At 42.4% G+C, this 24,476-nt stretch overlaps 1 protein-coding gene across 1 annotated transcript; it reads left to right on the forward strand.

Moving 5' to 3' along the window:
• Positions 1 to 1,046: 1,046 nt before the first annotated feature.
• CPT2 (carnitine palmitoyltransferase 2) lies at positions 1,047 to 24,468 on the forward strand. Its single transcript, XM_004001991.6, has 5 exons — positions 1,047 to 1,334; positions 10,657 to 10,737; positions 12,565 to 12,671; positions 20,783 to 22,087; positions 23,170 to 24,468. Exons 1-5 carry the CDS (start codon positions 1,183 to 1,185, stop codon positions 23,499 to 23,501), a joined length of 1,977 nt encoding a protein of 658 aa, XP_004002040.3. The 5' UTR covers positions 1,047 to 1,182; the 3' UTR covers positions 23,502 to 24,468.
• The last annotated feature ends 8 nt before the right edge of the window (positions 24,469 to 24,476 follow it).

Raw genomic sequence — 24,476 nt, forward strand, 5'->3', positions numbered from 1 at the left:
TGTTTTGTTTTCTGCCGCGCGTGGCTTTTGGTATCTTAGCTCCCCCGCCAGGGACTGAATCCAGACGACAGAAGTGAAAGCTTGGAGTCCTAACCATTGGGCCGCCAGGGAACTCCTGCACACATGTTTTCTAACATCAGCTCAAATGAGCTCACAGGGCAGCTGTGTGGTGCTGATCAGGGTATGTCAAAATTTTTCTGCTGTGTACACCTGTGGCGGACTCATGTTGATGTATGGCAAAACCAATACAATATTGTAAAGTAAAAAAAAGAAAAAGAAAAAAAAGAAATAATTTTGAAAGAAGAGAAAAAAAATTTTTTTCTGCTGGGCAAATTTGACGGGTGACTAGACACGACTTAGCGACTAAACCAGTAACAACAGCCACCATTTACTGCTTACAGCACCAGACACTGTCCACACCAAGCCGTTTCATTTCATATCTAGGAATGTGAGAATGGGTTGAATGATCTTTTGAAATGAGGAAATGGACGTTTAAAATTTCCCCATTTATCAGATTCCAAAACTTTTTTTCGGCTTCTCTTTTTCTCCAGTTTCTGCTGCTGCTGCTGCTAAGTCGCTTCAGTCGTGTTCAGTTTCTCAGTTCAGTTCAGTCGCTCAGTCGTGTCCGACTCTTTGCGACCCTATGAATCGCAGCACGCCAGGCCTCCCTGTCCATCACCAACTCCCGGAGTTCACTCACTCACTTCCATCGAGTAGGTGATGCCATCCAGCCATCTCATCCTCTGTCGTCCCCTTCTCCTCAGGCCCCCAATCCCTCCCAGCATCACAGTCTTTTCCAATGAGTCAACTCTTCCGCATGAGGCGGCCGAAGTATTGGAGTTTCAGCTTTAGAATCAGTCCTGTTTCTACCTTGTTCCAAAACAGGAGAAGGGCGTGGCTTCCAAACTGGTTTTCTGACCGCGGGTGGATCAGGAAACAGAGCGAAGAGGCCGGGGTCCCGCCCACTCTGCGGTAGGCGGGCCCCTCGGAGGGCCTGTGGGCGGCCCGCTGGGCGGGGCCTTCCGTGGGCGGGGCCGGGGAGCCGGAAATGGCCCCGCGGAAGGGCACAAAGTGTACTGTAGTACCTGACCCATTGTCGCGGGGCACTGAGGCCGCGGACTAACCTCCGTACACCAGAACTCCCAATTCTCCGCGTTCTAGCTGCTGCCGCCTCCTAGGACTATGATCGCCCGCTTGCTGCTGCGCTCCTGGTCTCGGGGCCTTGCCGTTGGCCCGGGAGCCCCATGTCGGCTCCTGAGCACCGGCTTCGAGCCCAGCCAGTACCTGCAGCGCAGCATCGTGCCCACTATGCACTACCAGGACAGCCTGCCCAGGTGAGCCCGGCTTCCAGGTCCCTGTCGCCCACAGCTAGCCGAGGTTTCGGCCCCAGCCTTTCTCCAGTCACTCTTGTCTCTTCTACCGAACCCTCTTGCACCCCCAAAGCTTCACCTGGGACGCTGCCGCATTCTCCAGTCTGAAAATCCCGTGGCACTGGAACTTAAGAACGCTCAAGTTCTCTTCCAGAATCCACCTCGTCTCCGCCTCCCCCCCCCCCCACCTCCCCGCCACCATCATAGTTCTCTCAGATTTTCTCTCTTGAACTCTTCTCAGACTCCTCCAAAAACTCAACTTCCAATCAGATATCTAATCGTCCCTCACATTTCTCTCTGAACAAATGTACAACCTGCATATGTCCAACATTACTCTTAGGCTTCCAGCTAGGGTGGCCCCCGAATTCCTGCACAGAATATGGATCGGCCAGTTCCTGATACATACCACTGATAGTTACTTCTCCCACTACCACCTTTTTCACAGCTGCTGCCAGAACCCTTAGCCCCACTCCCCATGTCTCCAGTCCTCTTCTGTTTTAGCACCTATCAGTCCCCCAAGCTGACTCAGATGTTTACCTTACCCTCCCAAGTCCTCAGCATTCTCCTTTCACCCCTACCAAACCTTCCTCAACACTCTCCCACCTTCCTCCCCTTAAAATATCCTCTCTAACCCACACTATTCCCTGCAACTTCAGCCAACCCTCACAGAATTCTAGACAGCATCTTCAGTACTCCTCCTCAAATCTTACTTTATTCACATTAAATCCACTTCAGTTCAGTTCATTGCTCAGTCCTGTCTGACTCTTTGCGACCCCACGGACTGCAGCACACCAGGCTTCCCTGTCCATCACCAACTCCCAAAGCTTATTCCAACTCATGTCCCTAGAGTCGGTGATGCTATCCAAACCATTTCATCCTCTGTCGTCCCCTTCTCCTCCCACCTTCAATCTTTCCCAGCATCAGGGTCTTTTGCAATGAGTTAGTTCTTCGCATGAGGTGGCCAAAGTATTGGAGCTTTAGCATCAGTCCTTCCAATAAATATTCAAGACTGATTTCCTTTAGGATGGACTGGTTTGATCTCCTTGCAGTCCAAGGGACTCTGAAGAGTCTTCACACCACAGTTCAAAGGCATCCATTCTTTGGGGCTCAGCTTTCTTTATAGTCCAACTCTCACATCCATACATGACTACTAGGAAAACCACAGCTTTGACTAGATGGACCTTTATCAGCAAAGTAATGTCTCTGCTATTTAATATGCTGGTCATAACTTTTTCTAGGTTGGTCATAACTTTTCTTCCAAGGAGCAAGCATCTTTTAATTTCATGGCTGCAGTAACCATCTGCAGTGATTTTGGAGCCCCTCAAAATAAAGTCTGTCACTGTTTTCGTTGTTTCCCCATCTATTTGCCATGAAGTGATGGGACCAGATACCATGATCTTAGTTTTCTGAAAGTTGAGCTTTAAGCCAACTTTTTCATGCTCCTCTCTCACCCTCATCAAGAGGCTCTTTAATTGCTCTTCACTTTCTGCCATAAGGGTGGTGTCCTTTGCATATCTGAGGTTATTGATATTTCTCCTGGCAATCTTGCTTCCAGCTTGTACTTCATCCAGTCCAGCATTTCTCATGATGTACTCTGCATATAAGTTAAATAAACAGAGTAACAGTATACAGCTTTGATGTACTTTCCCAATTTGGAATCAGTCTGTTGTTCCATGTCCAGTTCTAACTGTTGCTTCTTGACCTGCCTACAGATTTCTCAGGAGGCAGGTCAGGTGGTCTCGTATTCCAATCTCTTTCAGAATTTTCCACACTTTGTTGTGATCCACACAGTCAAAGGCTTTGGCATAGTCAATAAAGCAGAAGTAGATGTTTTTCTGGAACTATCTTGCTTTTTCAATGATCCAATGGATGTTGGCAGTTTGATCTCTGGTTCCTCTACCTTTTCTAAATCCAGCTTGAACATCTGAAAGTCCACAGTCCACATACTGTTGAAGCCTGGCTTGGAGAATTTTGGGCATTACTTTGCTAGCATGTGAGATGAGTGCAGTTGTGTGGTAGTTTGAGCATTCTTTGGCATTGCCTTTCTTTGGGATTGGCCTGAAAACTGACCTTTTTCAGTCCTGTGGCCACTGCTGAGTTTTCCAAATTTGCTGGTATATTGAGTGCAACACTTTCACAGCATCATCTTTTAGGATTTGAAATAACTCAACTGGAATTCCATCACCTCCACTAGCTATGTTCATAGTGATGCTTCCTAAGGCCCACTTGACTTCGCATTCCAGGATGTTTGGTTCTAGGTGAGTGATCACACCATTGTGATTATCTGGGTCATGAAGATCTTTTTTGTACAGTTCTTCTGTGTATTCTTGCCACCTCTTAATATCTTCTGCTTCTGTTAGGTCCATACCATTTCTGTCCTTTATTATGCCCATCTTTGCATGAAATGTTGCCTTGGTGTTTGTGATTTTCTTGAAGAGATCTCTTGTCTTTCCCGTTCTGTTGTTTTCCTCTATTTCCTTGCATTGATCGCTGAGGATGGCTTTCTTATCTCTCCTTGCTATTCTTTGGAACTCTGCATTCAAATGGGTATATCTTTCCTTTTCTCCTTTGCCTTTTCCTTCTCTTCTTTTCACAGCTATTTGTAAGGCCTCCTCAGACAACCATTTTGCCTTTTTGCATTTCTTTTTCTTGGGAATGGTCTTGATCACTGCATTCTGTACAATGTCACAAACTTCTGTCCATAGTTCTTCAGGCACTCTATCAGATCCAATCCCTTGAATCTATTTGTCACTTCCACTCTATAATCAGTAGGGATTTGATTTAGGTCATATCTGAATGGTCTAGTGGTTTTCCCTACTTTCTTCAATTTAAGTCCAAATTTGGCAATAAGAAGTTCATGATCTGAGCCATAGTTAGCTCTTAACCTTGTTTTTGCTGACTGTATAGAGCTTCTCCATCTTTGGCTGCAAAGAATATAATCAATCTGATTTCAGTGTTGACCATCTGGTGATGTCCATGTGTAAAGTTGTCTCTTGTGCTGTTGGAAGAGGGTATTTGCTATGACAAGTGTGTTCATTTTGCCAAATTTACCTGTTATTCCAGGTAGCTCTTGACTTCGTACTTTCGCAATCCAGTACTCTATAATGAAAAGGACACCTTTTGTGGGTGTTAGTTCTACAAGGTCTTGTAGGTCTTCATAGAACCGTTCAACTTCAGCTTCTTCAGCATTTCTGGTTAGGACATAGACTTAGATTACTGTAATATTGAATGATTTGCCCTGGAAATGAACAGAGCTCATTCTGTCTATTTTGAGATTGCATCCAAATACTGCATTTTGGACTCTCTTGTTGACTATGATAGGTACTCCATTTCTTCTAAGGGATTCTTGCCCACAGTAGTAGATATATGGTCATCTGAGTTAAATTCACCCATTCCAGTCCATTTTAGTTAGCTGATCCCTAAAATGTCTATGTTCATTCTTGCCGTCTCCTGTTTGACACTTCCAGTTTGCCTTGATTCATGGACCTAACATTTCAGATTCCTATGCAGTGTTGCTCTTTACAGCATCGGGCTTTACTTCCACCACCAGTCACATCTACAACTGGGTGTTGTTTTTGCTTTGGCTCTGTCTCTTCATTCTTTCTGGAGTTATTTCTCCACTGATCTCCAGTAGCATATTGGGCACCTACCGACCTGGGGAGTTCATCTTTCAGTGTCCTAACTTTTTGCCTTTTCATACTGTTCATGGGGTTCTCAAGGCAAGAATATTGACGTGTATTAGATCCAGAGCCCACCCAAATTCTATGCCTCTTCACCATAGCTACTCCCCCGACCGTCTTCACACTTCTTCCAGAATTTACTTCCCCTACGAAACAGCCCCAATATATCTTCCTCTCTCCTTCCCTCACCCAGTATTTTCTTTAATTCAGCTTCCAGCTTTCCCAGTCTTTGAACTCCCAGCCTTAAATTAAGCTGCCAGGTCTCCTCCAGTATTAGCAATTTCCCCAAATTCCTTCACTCTCTACAATCAGACTTTAATTTCTCCACCTGCTTACCAGTTAGTTCCTAGTGCAAAGTTCCAAATTTCTTTCAAAAACCTGTTTACTTCCTTCCATACCAAGCTGCCCGTCAGGGATCTCGCAGTCCAGGGGTTGGAGACCAACTCTCATTGTATATAGAACCAAGATTGTCACAGACATCCCCCAGAACCACTAGGTTGCTCTTTTTCTCTACAACCAGAAACCCCTTAACCCTTAACTGCCCACCCCTACCTTCCCAGGAATATCATCTGAGGTGATTCTTGTGAAGTTACAGTGTGCAGACTTCTAAAACAGACTAAAATGAGATTATCTAGTCCCAACCCTGCTGTATAAATTTGGTAGGAGGTCTGGGAAGAGAAAGAAAAAGTCCCTGTTCCTGTGAGATAAGCCTTGACCTCCTATGTCTGAGCTGAGCCTGTATGTAGGGGAAAGGTGAGGGATGACAGAGTCTGTCTTCGCTTGCCAAGCCCAGCAGCAGTTGGCCTTTAACTTTTAGATAGGCCTGGGCCCCACCCAGGTTTAAGATCAGAGGGATTTTCTCCACTGTAGAATTGGAAAGCTGAGAAGAATATTAAAGTCAAGGAATATGAAGATCATTTCTTTCACTCTGCAGAGCAAATATCCTGGAGCTACAAACTGTAGCACCCATCACCTGTGTATAACTCTGTAAACAATGACTCCCTCAGGCCTTCACTTCATCACCTGTATGTTGAAAGTTAGATGAGATTCCTTATCTCTGAGATTCTGAGGAGGTAAATTGTATTATCTTTACACTCATTTAGATGTCACAGTTAATGAAAAGCCCAGGCTTGAAGTCTGGTAGAACTTAGATTTAGATTCCAGATCTGCCACTCTTTATAACTTCAGCCAGTTCTGTCAACTTCTTTGAGCCCAGTTCTTACCTGCAAAGTAGTATCAGAATGCACAGTTCACAGGGCTGTTGTGAGGGTAGAGTGAGGTAAAATGCCAAAATAGTTGGCATCTTCTCTTGTTAGTTGGCAAGAGAAGGACTAGCCTCTTAATATCAGTATTAGGTGGTCCAACTGGACCTCCCTTCTTCTCTCATCCTTTTTCTGTCATATCACTCACTACCTTTTAATCAAGCGACTTTGGACTTGCTTTCTTCTAGGAAGCCTTGCAGTATCATTTGCTTGGTTTCCAGCTATTATGTTTTTTTTCTTTGTTCTTTTTTAGTGTGGTCAAATATACAAAACATAAAATTTATCATTTTAACTATTTTTAGGTGTGCGATTCAGTTAAGTGTTTTTTTTTCAGGGTAATGTTTTATGCACTGAGCAATTAGTCTCAGAATGTAAAATCAAAAGTCTGGAGAAGACAAAGGGTGGATCAGCCTGACCTACACATTTACATTATTAACTTGATAAACATTGATTGACATGAATTTGGAGACCAGTCAGTCATGGTGAGGAGCTTACTGTATAGTGGGGGAAATTTGACAGGTAAGCAGATATAGTTATGGTATAATGGATCAGTGGGAAGCAGCATCTCATGGTAGTTACGGTCATGAGATAGGAATCAGATTTTATTTTTAATCCAGCTCTACTTACTAGCTTCATGGCTGTGAGGAAATCATGTAACCTAAAAATGGGGTGTTAATATTACCTTACTCTCAGGGTTGTTAAATACCTTGATATAAAACACTTAGCACAAAGCCAGGCATATAGCAAGTACTCAGTAGATATTCTCAAGTACTATAACTACCTTAAATATTTGTTGCATATTTCATTGTATGAGTGTGGTGGTGGGAGTGACTTAGTGCCTGGCAGAGAAAGGAAGCTTCATAGAGGAGATGATATTTGAGTTGGAATTTGAAGATCACCACATGAGAGGAGTGAGGCAAGGATAGAGCAGCATGTGCTAAGAAACAGAAGTCTGAAAATGCATGACGTGTTCAGAAATTTTGAGAAGCTGATGGGAGGCCCAGATCAAAGTAAAGAGTCATCACTTGGGCCCTAAGTTACTAGAGTTGGGCTGGTGTGTGTGTGTTGGTTGGGTTGGGGGAGTGGCAGTGTGTCTTAAAAAAAATAGTAATGGGCCGCTATTTTAGGCCTATAGTTAACCCGCAGTCATTGTCAATGATCTTGTGATTTCTTTTAACCCCTAATCACTGTAGATGATAGCTGGTGTTCAAGACATAATGGGCATGTTCTCTAGAATTCACATGGGAGGCAGGTGAGGCCCAAGTTTCCAAGGTGTGGAGGATAACAGATAGAAACAGTAATGCTCTGAGCCCCAAAGACATGTTCTGCAGATAAATTGTCTTGACAACCAGAATGATTTTACCAGAATAATAACTAGATTGTGTAAAACTACAAAAGACTGTATAACTGTGTTCTTGTAGGGAGAAGAATAAAACACCTACTGCTTGGAGGCTTTTTGGGTATTGATATCAGAGTCACTTAGACAGGAGAGAAATCCAGTTGGTGCTAACTTTTCTTCCATCCTTATTGCAGCAAATGGTGTTTAGATGGGGATGGAGTTCTTTGATAGAGGGTGGGAAAGAGAACCCACATGGTTAAAATGAACCTGCCAGGCCTCTCTCAAGGCTTTAGCTCTATAGCTCTTTTCAAGGCACCTGATGAACAACCCCTCAGGGAGCTCAAGGAACTTCAGCTGTGCCTTTGAAACCACTTTTGGTGTTCCTCGAGGAACTGTGGATGAAGGGCTGTGCACATACTGAAAAGGCCGCAGTAATGGCAGTTGTGGTAGCAAGTTATAGAAACCGCAGTTAAACTGGTTTTAGCCAAAAGGAATGTGTGAACCCACAGACCCGAAAAATTCAGGTTGGGTTAAGAGGTCCAGATGTCATCAAGACCCTGATTTGCCTTCCCACTCAACTCTTCATTTGTGTGACTCCATTCTCAGGTAGGCTCTCTCCTCATGGTGCCATAGTGGTAGCCGTCGCCTAAGGCATAGCTTTCACACTCATTTCTTAGTAACTCAGATGTTAGAGATTCCCTTCCTCATCCTAACAGTTAAAAAAAACCCAAAACTCCTACAGTTAAGTCTTTAGGTTCTTGCCAGGTCTCACTGAGTCTGAACCAGTAAGCTTTAAGCCTACCCCTGGGAGCTGGGCATGGAGTCAGCTCTACCTGAACTGCAGGGACTTAAATAGAAAGGGTGCTATTATTAAAAGAAGTGAGAAAGTTTGGGGTAGGCAGAACACCAATATGGTGAAACCCCATTCCAGGCACTGAGGGAGACATGATGAGCTAGTTCCCTAGGAACATGAGCAGAGTTTGAATCTATAGGACTTGACGACCGAGTAAGTTAAAAAAAACGTATTTATCAGAAGAAAAGCAATGACAAACCTAGATGGTATATTAAAAAGCAGAGACTTTGCCGACAGAGGTCCGTATTGTCAAAGCTGTGGTTTTCCTAGTAGTCATGTACAGATGTGAGAGTTGGACCATAAAGGCTGAGCACCAAAGAATTGATGCCTTCAAACTGTGGTGCTGGAGAAGACTCTTGAGAGTCCCTTACACAGCAAGGAGATCAAACCAGTCAATCTTAAAGGGAATCAATCCTGAATGTTCATTGGAGGGACAGATGCTGAGGCTGAAGTTCCAGTACTTTGGCCACCTGATGGGAAGAGCCGACTCATTAGAAAAGACCCTGATGCTGGGAAAGTTTGAAGGCAGGAGGAGAAGGGGACGACAGAGGATAAGATGGTTGGATAGCACCACCAACTTGATGGACGTGAGTCTAAGCAAGCTGCGGGAGATGGTGAAGGACAGGGAAGCCTGGCGTGCTGCAGCCCATGGAATCACAAAGAGTGGGACACGACCAAGCAGCTGAGCAACAGCAATCGAGTGCTTACTGTGTGCCAGGTGCTCTTCTCAGTCTGTGACATGTGTTGCCGCATCGAATTTGCACTCAGCACTGGAAAGTACGTATTAGTATCATCTCCATTTTATGTATGAGGAAAGTTACGTGCAGAGCAGCAGCATGCCCAGAGCCACACAGCTGTGAAGGGTGATGCCAGAGTCCGCCCTTTCACCGTTGTGCAGTTCTCCTGCTTTGCCGCAGGAGGAATCAACAGGATTCCTGAGGTTGTGATCACAGAATTGTAAAGGAGCCGTAGAAACAGTCTCTTTCAGTTCCTTCATCTTACTGAGGAAAAAATTGATCACCAGAGATGAACATAACTTGTTTAGAAAAATTTCTAACAGCTTTATTGAGATATTGGAGAAGGAAATGGCAACCCACTCCAGTATCCTTGCCTGGAAAACCCCATGGATGGTGGAACCTGGTAGGCTACATACAGTCCATGGGGTCGCAAAGAGTCGGACACGACTGAGCAACTTCACTTCACTTTATTGAGATATAATTCACATGCCATAAATTGATACTTTAAAAATTTGAGATATAGTAGATTGACAGTATTATATAAGTTTCAGGTGTACAACATAGTGACTGATAATTTTTCAAGATTGTACTCCATTTATAGTTAATAGAAAATGGTGGCTATATTTGATGTACTATAGATACATCCCTGTAGCTTATTTTGTACCTCTTAACCCCCTACCCCTGTTCTGCCCTTCACTGCTTCCTTCTCCCTACTAATAACCATTTAGTTTGTTTTCTATATCTGTGTTTCTTGTTATATTTACTAGTTTTATTTTTAAATTTCATGTATAAATGATATAATACAGTATTTGTCTTTCTCTGTCTGACATATTTCTAAGCATAATACCCAAGAATATCCATTCCTCACAGAACTCCTGGTGAGCTGGGCATGACTTGACAGTCCATCCTTTGGTTGGCTGGCCGGTGGATAGACCTGTGTTTCTCTTTTGTATGATTCTCTGTCAAAAATACACCAATAAATTTAAAAACAGAACTTCTTTTCATCTTAGGAGAGAAAAAGACTGTTGTTCAAAGTAAGGGTAGAATTAAAATCCATGCCAGTGCAGGGTTAACACAGGTATTATAATTGTGACAGGAATCAGGAATATTTTGGTTGCTTCTGCTTCCCCATTTTTAATTTGTTAGTATATTTCCTAATTTAGTTTATGAAAATCATCATTAATACATCAAAAGGTTATTCTTCTACCTAGAAAATAAAAGGAGTACTGTTGATACTTAAATTCATCTATTCTCATTTGTCAGTGGCTTAGGCTTCCTATTGTTTTGTTTTTTTGTGTGTTTTTGGGGGGGGAAAGAATTTAATTATCCAGTAATTCTTTATGAGTTTGGATTGGCAAGCTAACTAACCTCTTCCACATCTTGTCACCATTAAACTGACCTTCTTTTCTCCCCAGGCTGCCTATTCCCAAACTTGAAGACACCATTAGGAGATACCTCAGTGCACAGAAGCCTCTGCTGGATGACAGCCAGTTCAGGTAAATGCTGAGAAACCCAAATGACCATGGTTGGGTGGTTCAGGAGAAGCTGACAAGTGGTGGCGGACCAATCTTCGGGGAGTGTCTATGATTTGACTGGGTCCTCAGGCACCTGAGACCTAGTCTTTACATTTGCAAGTTCAGGAAATAGATTTTCACTCAAAAAGGGCTGACCAAGCCCTAAGGTGAGACTCTTTAACTTGACTGAATAGCAATGGTTTAGACACTAGAATGCCAAATTTGTACTGCCCTGGCAGATTTTACCTTGTCAGCCAGCTGGCACTGGTCATTTGCAGAGGGCATGTGCTCTTGCTAGGGAGCTTCATTGAGGAGAGCATATGGGAGACCAGAAGTTTGCTTGGTGAGCTTATGTACTGGGTTGGATAGTATGTCCCCTAAATTCACTCCCTTCTGAAAAACCTCAGTATGTGATCTTATTGGAAAGAGGGTAGTTGTATGTGTAACTAGTTAAGAGCAGTTCAGTTCAGTCACTCAGTTGTGTCTGATTCTTTGTGACCCCGTGGACTGCAGCATGCCAGGCTTCCCTGTCCATCACCAACTCCCGGAGCTTGCTCAAACTCATGTCCATTAAGATGAGGTCATACTATTAATAGAGAAGGTTTCATCCTTATTCCAGTCCTTAGAAGGGATAAAGAGACAGCCATGTAGAGAGGCAGGTTGGAGTGTAGTAATAGGCTAAGGAATGCCAAGGATACCTGACAACACCACAAGCGAAGAGAAAGGCCTGGAACAGATTCTCCTCGAGAGTCTTCAGAGAGAATATGGTCTTGTCAGCACCTTGATTCTGTACTTCTAGCCTCCAGAACTATGAGAATACATTTCTGTTGTCTTAAGCCATCTGGTCTGTGGCACTTTGTCTTGGCAGTCGTGGGAAACTAATTCAGCCTGGAAGTGGAAAATAATATTGGATATTGTAAAAAAAAGTGGATTCCATCAGGCTGTTGTATCCCGGTGTAGTACTCTTTCCACAATGGGAATTTGTTGTGTGGAATACTGGCCTTGTCATTAGAATCACATAGAGTCCTTTAATGGACAGTGGTGGAAAAATACAGATGAACTGTCCACTGTCTTTTTGTTGTTGTTTAGTCATTAAGTCATGTCCATCACTTTTGTGACCCCATGGACTGTAGCACACCAGGCTCCTCTGTCCATGGGATTTTCCAGGCAGGAATACTGAAGTGGGTTACCATTTCCTTCTCCAGGGATCTTCCCTACCCAGGAACTGAACCCACATCTCCTGCATTGGCAGGCAGATTCTTTTATCACTGAATCACCAGGAAAGCTAATCCACTGCTTTTAAATATTCCATATTAGTCACTTGAAGCTTTTCTTGACATGGTAATGATTTAATAGCTACTGATTATTAAGTATTATTTTTCAAACTATCCTAAATCCTTAGCTTTATAAATATTTTAAAACTCATGTAAGGTGGTGTATTTCTGGATTAACATATAAAGAAACTGAGACTGAGAAAGATCGAGTAACTTGTCCAAGGTCATACAATTTGAAAGTAACTGAGCTAGAATTCAAACTTAGCTCTTCTTGACTCCAAAGCTGCCTCCTAGATTATACATTATTTTATGAGATGTGAATTCATCTTCATGATCTGTCATTTTAAGAAAATATCTTAGATTTATCTGCTTAGGTTGATTCTCCTCTTCTGATCAGAGGTACTTTCTGGTCCCAGTCCCAGATTCTAGGGATATGCTAGGGAACCCAAAGTTCTGCGATGCATTTGTGGCCATGAATCTGAAAACCACCTATTCCCTGTCATGGTTTGATTATGTCTTTTCTTGAACATTTCAGGAAAACAGAACAGTTGTGTAAGAGTTTTGAAACTGGAATTGGAAAAGAACTACATGAGCAGCTGGTCGCTCAGGACAAGCAAAATAAGCATACAAGCTACATTTCAGGTGGGTAGGCAGGGCTGTGAATGTGGTATTTCCAGAGCCTTCCATAATGGAAAGCAGGGCATCTTCTCTCCTGTTTTGGTCTCACAGGAGTTTTTGGTGAGACCAAAAACGCTTGTGCAGTGCTGTCTCATCCTCTCTCCCTGAGGTGACATTAAGGCTGAGTGAGCTCTTCCTCCAGTGAGGTGTTGCCTGGACTCTGTGGTCAAGAGCAGTGGCTTGCCTGCTCTGTAGATAGGATCAGGACAGAACCTCATCATTGGTTCTGTCTGAAAAGGATGCAGGATTTAGTCCTGTGTCCTGTATGTACCGTTCTAGGTTCTTCGTTGTCTGGCCCAGCTGCCCACTCCAGCCTCGTTTCACCATCCTCCCTGACACACCCATGCTTCAGCAAAACTGAGTAGCTTCTTCCCTCAACCCCTTAGTCTTTTCATTCTTCTGGGCCTTAATCCATGTTGTTCCCACCACCTTTTTTTACCTGGCAAATTCTTCCTTTAAGACCCAGTTAAGATGGTTGTCAGAGGTTGGGAGTAGGGGCTGGCAAAATGGTGAAGAGGATCAAAAGGTATAGACTTTCAGTTATAAAATAAGTAAGTGCTGGGAATGCAATATACAACTTGGTGACTATAGTTAGTACTGTATTGTGTATTTGAAAGTTGCTGTGAGTATGGATATTAAAACTTCTAATAAAAAAATTTTATAAGTGTATGGTGATGGATGTGCTGAGCATTTTACATATATACAAATATCGAATCATTATGTTATACACTTGAAGCTAATATAATGTTATATGTCAATTACCTCTCAATTTGGAAAAAGCAGAAAAGACCAGATCTGGGTAGGATGATTTTTCTAGGAAACCTTTCAGCCCTTCCCATTCAGAGTTGGTTGCTTCCACTTCTGTTCTTACTGCACTTCTGTAACTCAGTTTATGTTTGTAGTAAGGTTATACATCCATATCATTTAAAGAATCAAATAGTTTTCTCATGCTTGTTATGAGAAGCAGCAGTTTCCTGACCTTGATTTAATTTCTCACTTCTCCTTTTGCCCCATTCTCTAAATTACTTATTCATATCATATCAATGCATCTTTTTTAGTTTTAGGCATTATCTATAGATGTCTCACTATAAAAGATTAGGATTTGTTGGTCTCTTGTATCCTCACCACATTTCCATCCCCTTATTGTCACAGCATGCTATGCTGTGCTTAGTTGCTCAGTCGTGTCCCAACTCTTTGTGATCCCATGGACTGTAGCCCACCATGCTCCTCTATCATGGGATTCTTCAGACAAGGATACAGGAGTGGATATTCCCTTCTTCAGGGATCTTCCCAACCCAGGGATCGAATGCAGGTCTCCTGCAATGCAGGCAGATTCTTTACCAACTGTGCCACCAGGGAAGCTACCTGGTGTTTATACTGTTATAATCATGTAAACACTGTTGTCAACTGAGTTGTGTAGCACATTGGAATTGTTTTTCCTTTTCCATACTAACTTGGTTTTCTCTATGATAAATAATTATACCTTTTTTTGTTTTCCTTTCTATGTGCCTAATAATTTATTTGGGAATTTTTTTAAAATTTCTTTTCTTCCTTAACGGTCTTTCTGCAGTTTGCTTTTTTTCCTGTTTGTTTTACCCTCTTTTCTTTCTTCAGATGTTTCATAATCCTTCTCTGTTGTCTTAGACCTGAATGAAATATTTAAAGTTGTGGGAATTTTTATAAATGAGAGTGGGCTTGTCAGTCATAGCTTTAGTGTAATGTGATCAGCTAAACCACTTCCTCGGGGTGCCCCTAATGTTGGTGTCTTTGGGTTATTTAGACTTCTGGAAGCCTTTTCCAGTTAACTGCCGAAAGGTATATTCCTGGTTGCTGCTGTTGCAGGAGTGGGATTAAGGAAAGAAGACTTGAGTTCTCATCTGTGACTTATGTCTCCCAATTTTACTTTCTCCAGTGAAAACAACTTAAGTCTTCCACTGGAGTAGGGAGGGAATCTGGGGGGTGGGGTTCTAATGAAACAGCCCTTCAACCAGATGTACCTAGGCTGCTATATCCTGAGCCATTTGGGGGTTCTGCTGCTTAAGTCATATTGTTTCCTGGCTTTCTCTGCTGCCAGCTTAGGGTTGGCTTTCTCTGACTCTGCTAGATAATTTTATACTTTCCAGTATTTGTTCCTTTCTTCTCTCTTATTCTCTTTGCCTTATTGGCTTATGTCTTTTAAAAATTCTTTTACTCGAGGGATCAGAAGCGTAAATTCATGTCTTCTTTCATCAAATGTATCTTACCCCCATTTTAATGAATTGCATTCTATTTTAGTTCTGTTTATCTCCTTTACCAGAGTTCTTCTGAATTGAAGTCCATGCTCTATCCCCAGGCATGGCACTGATTCTCAAGGAATGAAATGGAATTAATGGATCAACAAATGTATAATAGATAAATTTTTGTCCATTGATTCTTCCCCAATGCTTTATGTATAAAAACTACTTATTCCCGTTGAAGATACCCCATATTTGTAGAGTTTACCCATGCTTGCTAATCCAACTAGGAACTTCCCTTGAAAACATATTTTCTAATAAGATACTGCTTCTGGAATTTTTACAAGCATCCACAGAAATACAGAGGCTAGTTTGAGGGGCTCATATGCACTGAGTTATTTCTAATTGCCTTTCAAGTATTTCCTAAAAGAGGGAGTAATGTACATAGTACACAGAATGATGGTGAAAACTTTCTGTCATTTTAGGGAGACAGTCAAGTATGGATATTATGCCTGAAAGGAGGTGAAGCACAGGAGGGATGGGGATTAAAAACTGTTCTGTTTCAGTGTGAGTGCAAGTGAGGAATTACTGTTTTTTATTTCTGTAAGTGTTAAGGAGGAAAACAGAGTGAGGAGGAACAAGCAAGTAATAAATATTAGAGAAATGTAAGTCAAAACCGCAGTGGTGGTTATCCACTAGAGTGGCTCCAGTCAAATAAGACTGATAGTAACGTCAACACCACCACTAGAGAAGACTCTACACATGGACATCACCACATGGTCAATATTGAAATCAGACTAATTATATTTTTTGCAGCCAAAGATGGAGAAGCTCTATACAGTCAGCAAAAACAAGGTCAAAAGCTGCCTATGGCTCAGATCATGAACTTCTTATTGCCAAATTTGGACTTAAATTGAAGAAAGTAGAGAAAACCACTAGACCATTCAGATATGACCTAAATCAATCCCTTATGATTATACAGTGGAAGTGACAAATAAGTTTAAGGGATTAGATCTGATACACAGAGTGCCAGAAGAACTATGGATGGAGGTTTGTGACATTGTACAGGAGGAGGTGATCAAGACCATCCCCAAGAAAAAGAAATGCAAAGAGGCAAAATGGTTTGTCTGAGGAGGCCTTACAAATAGCTGAGAAAAGAAGAGAAGTGAAAGGCAAAGGGAAAAAGGGAAAGATATATCATCTGAATGGAGAATCCCAAAGAATAGCAAGGAGAGATAAGAAAGCCTTCCTCAGCAATCAGTGCAAAGAAGTAGAGGAAAACAATAGAATGGGAAAGACTGGAGATCTCTTCAAAAAAAAATTAGGAATACCAAGGGAACACTTCATGCAAAGATGTGCACAAAAAAGGACAGAAACAGTACGGACATAACAGAAGCCGAAGATACTAAGAAGAGTTGGCAAGAATACACAGAAGAAGTATACAAAAAAGATCTTCATGACCCAGATAACCACGATGGTGTGATCACACACCTAGAGCCAGACATCCTGGAATATGAAATCAAATGGGACTGAGGAAACATCACTATGAACATAGCTAGTGGAGGTGATGGAATTCCAGTTGCACTATTTCAAATCCTAGAAGATAATGCTGCAAAAGTGCTACACTCAGAATGGCAGCAAATTTGGAAAGCTTATCAGTGGCCACAGGCCTGGAAAAGGTCAGTTTTCATTCCAATCGTAAAGAAGGGCAGTGCCAGCGAACATGCAGACTACTGCACAATTGCACTCATCTCACACGCTAGCAAAGTAATGCTCAAGATTCTCCAAGCCAGGCTTCAATAGTGTGTGAACCAAGAACTCCCAGATGTTCAAGCTGGATTTAGAAAAGGCAGAGGAACCAGAGATCCAATTGCTGGTATCCATTGGATCATCAAACATCCAAGAGAGTTTCAGAAAAACATCTATTTCTGTTTTATTGACTACACCAAATAAATTGTTGTGTGGATCACAACAAGCTGTGGAAGATTCTGAAAGAGATGGGAATAACAGACCACCTGACCTGCCTCCTGAGAAATCTGTATGCAGGTCAAGAAGCAACAGTTAGAACTGGACATGGAACAAGACTGGTTCCAAATAGGAAAAGGAGTACGTCAAGGCTGTATATTATCACCCTGCTTGTTTAACTTACATGCAGAGTACATCATGAGAAATGCTGGGCTGGAAGAAACACAAGTTGGAATCAAGATTACCGTAAAAAATATCAATAACCTGAGATATGCAGATGGCACTACACTTATGGCAGAAAGTGAAGAAGAATTAAAGAGCCTCTTGATGAAAGTGAAAGAGGAGAGTGAAAAAGCTGGCTTAAAATTCAATATTCAAAAAATGAAGATCATGGCATCTGGTCCCATCCTTTCATGGCAAATAGATGGAGAAACAATGGAAACAGTGAAAGACTATTTTCTTGGGCTCCAAAATTACTGCAGATGGTGACTGCAGCCATGAAATTAAAAGATGCTTGCTCCTTGGAGGAAAAGTTTGACAGCATATTAAAAAGCAGAGACATTACTTGGCAACAAAAGTCTGTCTAGTCAAAGCTATGGTTTTCCAAGTAGTCATGTATGGATGTGAGAGTTGGACCATAAAGAAGGCTGAGCGCTGAAGAATTGATGCTTTTAAACTGTGGTTTTGGAGAAGACTCTTGAGAGGCCCCTGCACTGCAAGGAGATCCAGCCAGTCCATCCTAAGGGAATTCAGTCCTGAATATTCATTGGAAGGACTGATGGTGAAGCTGAAACTCCAATACTTTGGCTATCTGATGTGAAGAGCTGACTCATTGGAAAAGACCCAGATGCTGGGAAAGATTGAAACCAGGAGGAGAAGGGGAGGACAGAGCACAAGATGGTTGGATGGCATCAGCGACTCAATGGACATGAGTTGAAAAAGCTCCAGGATGGTGATGGACAGGGAAACCTGGCATGCTGCAGTCCAGTGGGTCGTGAAGAGTCAAGAGTCGGAAACAATTGTGCAGCTGAACTGAACTGAATGGTAACAAATGTTGCTGAGGATGTGGAGAAATTGAAACCCTTGTACACTGCTGGTGGTAATGGTGCAGCCACTTCGGAAGACACCTTGGCAATTCCTCAAAAGATTAAACATGGAGTTCTGGTTCACGATAGTGGAGTAGAAGGACATGGAATTCTCCTCCTCCCACCGATATGTCAGAAATATTTCTACATGTGGAACAGTAGAATATCTACTGAAAGCTTGCAGAAAATCCCATACAACCAAAGATGCAAGGAAGGTCCCCACTTAACTGGGTAGGATGAAGGGGAAAGGGAGAAGAGGAAGTGGGACAGGACCTGTGCTCCTGGGAGGGAGCTGTGAAAGATGACCTCTTCCCTCACCTGACAGCCTCCTTCACTGAGTATGAGATCCGCCAGGACAGATAGGGAGCTTCAGAGGCTGGAGAGAAGAGTGTAGGAGCTGGCTTGCTACCCTGCAGAGTAGAGAGACCCACAGATGGTCTGGGCCATATTGCCTCACTTCTGAGCCCAAGACACCTGCCTGCTGGTGTGTGCAGCAACTGGGTGCTGAAACTTAGGTTTCAGAGGGCAGACCCAGGGGTAGGACATGGTTTGGCTGTGGGGAGACAGCCCAAAGGGCTTGGAGTATGGCCAGGCTGAACAAAAGGTGTGCACGTGATTGATGGTATTGGCACAAAAACAGACATATGTATCAGTGGAACAAAATAGAGAGCCCAGAAATAAATCCACACACCTATGGTCAATTAATCTATCACAAAATAGGCAAGAATATACAGTGGAGACAAGACAGTCTCTTTAATAAGTGGTGCTGGGAAAACTGGAGAACCATGTGTAAAAGAACGAAGTTAGAACATTCTCTAATACCGTATACAAAAATAACTCAAAATGATCAAAGACCTAAGTATAAGATCAGTTACAATAAAGCTACTAGAGAAAAACATCAGGAGAATACTCTTTGACATGAACCATAGCAATATTTTTTTTTTAGGTCTGTCTCCTAGAGTAATGGAAATAAAAGCAAAAATAAGTGAATGGAACCTAATTAAACTTAAAAAGCTTTAAAAGCACAGCAAAGGAAACCATAAATAAAACAAAAAGACAACCTGTGAAATGAGAGAAAATATTTGCAAATGATGTAACCAACAGAGATTAGTCTCCAAAATGTACAAACAGCTCCTACAGTTCAATATAAAAAAAACAAACAGCCCAATCAAAAAAATGGGAAGAAGACCTAAATAAACATTTCACCAAAGAAGACATATAGAGATAGCCAATGAGCACATGAAGAGATGCTCAATATCGCTAATTATTTGAGAAAAAAAATATGGGGTATTGCCTCACGCCAATCAAAATAGTCATCATTAAAAAGATCTACAAATAATAAATGCCAGAGAGGGTGTGGAGAAAAGGGAGCCCTCCTACACTATTGGTGGGAATGTAAATTGGTGCAGCCGCTATGGGGAACGATATGGAGGTTCCTTTAAAAACTAAAAATAGGGTTACTATATGATCCAGCATATATGCAGATATATGGGCATAAATCCGGAGAAAAACTCTACTTCATAAAGGTACATACTCCCCAGTGTTCATAACTGCGCTATTTACAGTAGCCAAGACATGGAAGCAGTGTAAATGTCCATCAGTAGGTGAATGGATGAAGAAGATGTGGGGTGTATACACACACACACACACACATATATGTATAATACATACACATACACAATGGAATACTACTCAGCTGTCAAAAAATGAAATAATGCCATTTGCAGCACCATGGATGGACCTAGAGATTATCAAATATACTAAAGTAAGTCAGAGAAAGATAACCATCATATGTTATCACATGTGGAATCTAGAATAGGCAGATGAGCTTATTTCTAAAACATGTTTGAGACAGACTCACAGACATGAAAATAAACTTATGATTGCCAAAAGGGGAAAGGTGGTGGGGGAGGGATAAATTAGGAGTTTGGGATTAACAGATACCAATATATCTAAGATAGATAAACAGCAAGGACCTACTGTATAGCACAAGGAACTGTATTCAATATCTTGTAATAATCTATAATGGGCAAGTGTCTGAAAAAGACTAGGTATATGTGTAACTGAATCCCTTTGCTCTACACTTGAACTAACACAGCATTGTAAATCAATGATACTTCATTCTCAGTCAAAAAGCAAAGGGTTAGAGTAGACTTCCCATATGACCCAGCAATCCCTTCCCTAGCTATATCTTCCAAGAGCTGAGAATAATGTCCACACATACAGAAAGCACTAGCATTATAATAACCAACAAGTGGAAACAAATGTCCATCTACAGGTGAATGGATAAACAAGATACAGTATACTATTGGAACATTACTTAACAATAAACAGAAATGAAGAACCAATACATGTTACAGTGTGGATCAATCTCCAATACATTATTATAAGTGATAGAGTGTGTGTTCAATTGCTTAGTTGTGTCGACTCTTTGCAGCCACATGGACTGTAGCCCACCAGGATCCTCTGCTCAAGAAATTTTCCAGTCCAGAATATTGTTTTTTTGTACTGTAGTGGATCTTTCTGACCCAGGGATCGAACCCGCATCTCTTGTGTCTCCTACATTGGCAGGTGGGTTCTTTACCACTAGAGCCACTGGGAAGCCCATAAGTGATAGAAGTCGGAAGCAAAAGACCACATGTTACATGATCCTATTTAATGTTTTTGAATTATTGCAAAGCAAAACAAAACAAAAATCAGAAAATTTCACCCTCTGAAAGTGAATGTCATTTCTTCTAAATATGCTTGATTTTTTTTTTCTTTCTCACATTCTTTCTTTAGGAACTCTTTATTGTTCATTTTTATTTTTTAGGCCCCTGGTTTGATATGTATTTAACTGCTCGAGATCCTGTTGTCCTGAACTTTAATCCATTTATGTCATTCGACCCTGATCCAAAGTCTGAGTATAATGACCAGCTCATCCGGGCCACCAACATGACTGTCTCTGCCCTCCGATTTCTGAAGACACTTCGGGCCGACCTTCTGGAGCCAGAAGTGTTCCATTTGAACCCTGCCAAAAGTGATACCGATACCTTCAAGAGATTCATACGCTTTGTGCCTTCCTTCCTATCTTGGTATGGTGCCTACTTGGTCAACGCATATCCCCTGGACATGTCCCAGTATTATCGGCTTTTCAATTCAACTCGTTTACCAAGACCCCATCGAGATGAACTCTTCACCGATGACAAGGCCAGACACCTCCTGGTCCTAAGAAAAGGACATTTCTACATCTTTGATGTCCTGGATCAAGATGGGAACATTGTGAGTGCCTCTGAAATCCAGGCTCATCTGAAGTACATTCTGTCAGATAATAGCCCGGCCCCCGAGTTTCCGCTTTCCTATCTGACTAGTGAGAACCGGGACATCTGGGCAGAGCTCAGACAGAAGCTTGTGAGTGGTGGCAACAAGGAGACCCTGAGGAAGGTGGACTCGGCTGTGTTCTGTCTCTGCCTAGATGACTTCCCCATTAAGGACTTTGTCCACTTGTCCCACAGCATGCTGCATGGTGACGGCACAAACCGCTGGTTTGACAAATCCTTTAACCTCATTATAGCCAAGGATGGCACTGCTGCCATCCACTTTGAGCATGCCTGGGGCGATGGTGTTGCAGTGCTCAGGTTTTTAAATGAAGTGTTTAAAGATAGCACTCAGGCCCCTGCTATCACTCCCCAGAGCCAGCCGGCCAGCACTGACTCTTCTGTGGCCATACAAAAACTCAACTTCAAGCTGAGCGATGCTTTAAAGACTGGCATTAGCATTGCTAAGGAAAAATTTGATGCCACCGTGAAAACCCTCACCATTGACTACATCCAGTTTCAGAGAGGAGGCAGAGAATTCCTGAAGAAGCAGAAGCTGAGCCCTGACTCGATGGCTCAGCTGGCCTTCCAGATGGCCTTCCTGCGGCAGTACGGGCAGACGGTGGCCACCTATGAGTCCTGTAGCACTGCGGCATTCAAGCACGGCCGCACCGAGGCCATCCGCCCAGCCTCCATCTTCACGAAGAGGTGCTCCGAGGCCTTTGTCAGGGAGCCTTCCAAGCACAGCTCTGGAGAGCTTCAGCAGATGATGGCCAAGTGCTCCACATACCACAACCAGCTGACCAGAGAAGCAGCGATGGGTGAGACGGGGCTGGGGAGCATGCCGCTTGGTCTTGTTGCCCTCAGCTCTGGGGTGTGCCTCAGTGCTATTCTGATTTCCACCCTTCCCTAGGCTTAATCCATCTGCCAACTGGTGATTATTTTTTCCTTAGCAGTCTGAATAGCCAGACTAGCCACTAGGGACAGAACATTCTCTCCCCCTGAGCAGGAATGGGGTGATGCGTCTGACTTAAATGCATCAGCCTCATTTAAGGTCACTTTGAGCTGTGTCACCTACTCTCTTCCTATTGCTTACTGGTCTTCAGCCTCGTTTTTGACAGTGCAGGATTTCTAAGCCCACGGCCCCTCCTACTTCAGCCCAGTTGTAGTGTGTTGGCTGCGTGTAAATAGGCCATCTCAGAAGCTCTTCCCTACCTAAGTGGCATCATTTTGCTCCTTTCTGATAAAATTCAAGACCTAGGAAGGACCTGAAGGATCACATAGCCCAGTCCTTTCATATGGCAAAGTCCTGGAACTGAAAGGGACCTCCAAGACATTCTGGTCTCAGCCTTCTCTATTTTATAGGTAGGTTTCACTCACCCTAGCTTCTGGGTGAGTGAAAAGCCTCTGTTTCATCAGCATAGAAACTGGGGCCTCTGTAGTCAGTTAGGCACTGAGACCACTGGCCCAGGATCACACAGCAAATTAGCAGGAAAGCTGAGATTAGAACCAGGTCAAATACCCTTTCCATTTTGTTCCACTGACTCCATCTTGTCCTTTGTACTTGGTTTGGGCTTTTGGTTTTCCCTTAGTTTTTGAGTCCATGGTGTGCTCTCCACATACTTTTCATGACTGTTTAAACTGATTCAGTCTCAGAATTTAAAAAACTAGGTTTATCTTAGGCTGATTTTTAGCTCAGCTATTCATTGCTTTTTAAAAAGGAATATTCTAGAATGCACTGCCCCAGAATTTAGCAAGGTAGAGGTGTGAATGCAGAGGTCGACAAACCCTTCTTCCCCTCTCAAGGATGCTGTGAAGGATATTCCTGTCTTGGGTGAGAGGTGTTACTTAGTGAGGTCCCTTTCAGTTCTGAGAGTCTGATTTTCCATTTTGTCTCTGACAGGTCAGGGCTTTGATCGACATTTGTTTGCTCTGCGGTACCTGGCAGCAGCCAAAGGGATCAGCATGCCTGAGCTGTTCCTGGACCCTGCATATAGGCAGATAAACCACAACATCCTGTCCACCAGCACGCTGAACAGCCCAGCAGTGAGCATTGGCTGCTTTGCCCCCGTGGTCTCTGATGGCTTGGGCATTGCGTACGCTGTTCAGGACGGCTGGATAGGCTGCAACGTCTCTACCTACCAAGGCCGCGATGCCCGTGAGTTTCTCCAGTGCGTGGAGAAGGCCTTAGAGGACATGTTTGATGCCTTAGAAGGCAAACCCATCAAATCCTAGCTTCTGGGTGAGTGAAAAGCCTCTGCTTCATCAGCATAAAAACTGGGGCCTCTGTAGTCAGTAGGCACTATTCTGTGACTAACGAAACTGATTATGACGTGCCTGAGCACCATTGTTGTAAGATTTGAGCCTTAAAACCATGGTTTTAAAGCTAAACATATGATTTCCAAGATCATAACTAAAGATAATGTGATATTTCGGTTTTAAGGACATTATCAGGAGGTAAGATTTGGAAAATAACTCAGATGTACTTATTGTTAAAGCCTAAATATAATTTAATTCTTTCTTAGAGGTGGTTCCTCTTAGGCTGTTTTGTTTGGGGTTTTGTTTGTTTTAATTGTTTAACCTAATTGCCTAACCCCCACAAAGAGCTTCCCAGTAGTAAGCTGAGGTGACAGTTCCTGTTGGCTCCTGGTTCTTCAGGTAATGGTGGGAAACACGCATCTTTCCTGTAAACTTGCTTCTCTCTCCTGGGATATCCTTTCTTTAAAAATCCTCTTCATTTTTCGAAGGAGTAAACTGCTACTGCCTGATTCTGATAGTCCTGCTGCAATAAAGCGGTTATACCCTTAGATTTAAGGAGTTCTGTTTCACCATTCTTCAGGCCAAATGAAGATTAAGAATGTTGTGTGTATTTATTTTTACCAGTTGGACCTTTTTTTTTTTTGATTATCACAGAAAAAATTTAATTCCAGAAAAAGAACCAATTTAGTAATCCAAGGGATCAGTTAAAAAAGATAATTAATCTTAAATGACAGAGAGTTGTGTCATTATTAAAATAATGTTTTACATAGGTATTTAATTGAATTAGCAAGAAATTATATCTAATATGACTTCTAAAATAGTATACAAAGTTGTTCGATCAATATGATCCCAATTTTATAATATACTTTTTCTAACACATACATATGTATCTTACATATATACTGCATATATAACATTTGAATAAATATTAATAGAGGTATTACCAGTTGA

This window comes from Ovis aries, chromosome 1 (assembly GCF_016772045.2).
Source record: "Ovis aries strain OAR_USU_Benz2616 breed Rambouillet chromosome 1, ARS-UI_Ramb_v3.0, whole genome shotgun sequence".
Taxonomy (NCBI): domain Eukaryota; kingdom Metazoa; phylum Chordata; class Mammalia; order Artiodactyla; family Bovidae; genus Ovis; species Ovis aries.

What these genes read in the sequence shown, in the direction of transcription:
- CPT2 (XM_004001991.6), top strand. Translation starts at nt 1,183, where the DNA reads ATGATCGCCCGCTTGCTGCTGCGCTCCTGGTCTCGGGGCCTTGCCGTT. An exon ending in GCATACAAGCTACATTTCAG is followed by an intron (nt 12,672 to 20,782) that starts GTGGGTAGGCAG and finishes TTTATTTTTTAG; the next exon opens with GCCCCTGGTTTGATATGTAT. An exon ending in GACCAGAGAAGCAGCGATGG is followed by an intron (nt 22,088 to 23,169) that starts GTGAGACGGGGC and finishes TGTCTCTGACAG; the next exon opens with GTCAGGGCTTTGATCGACAT.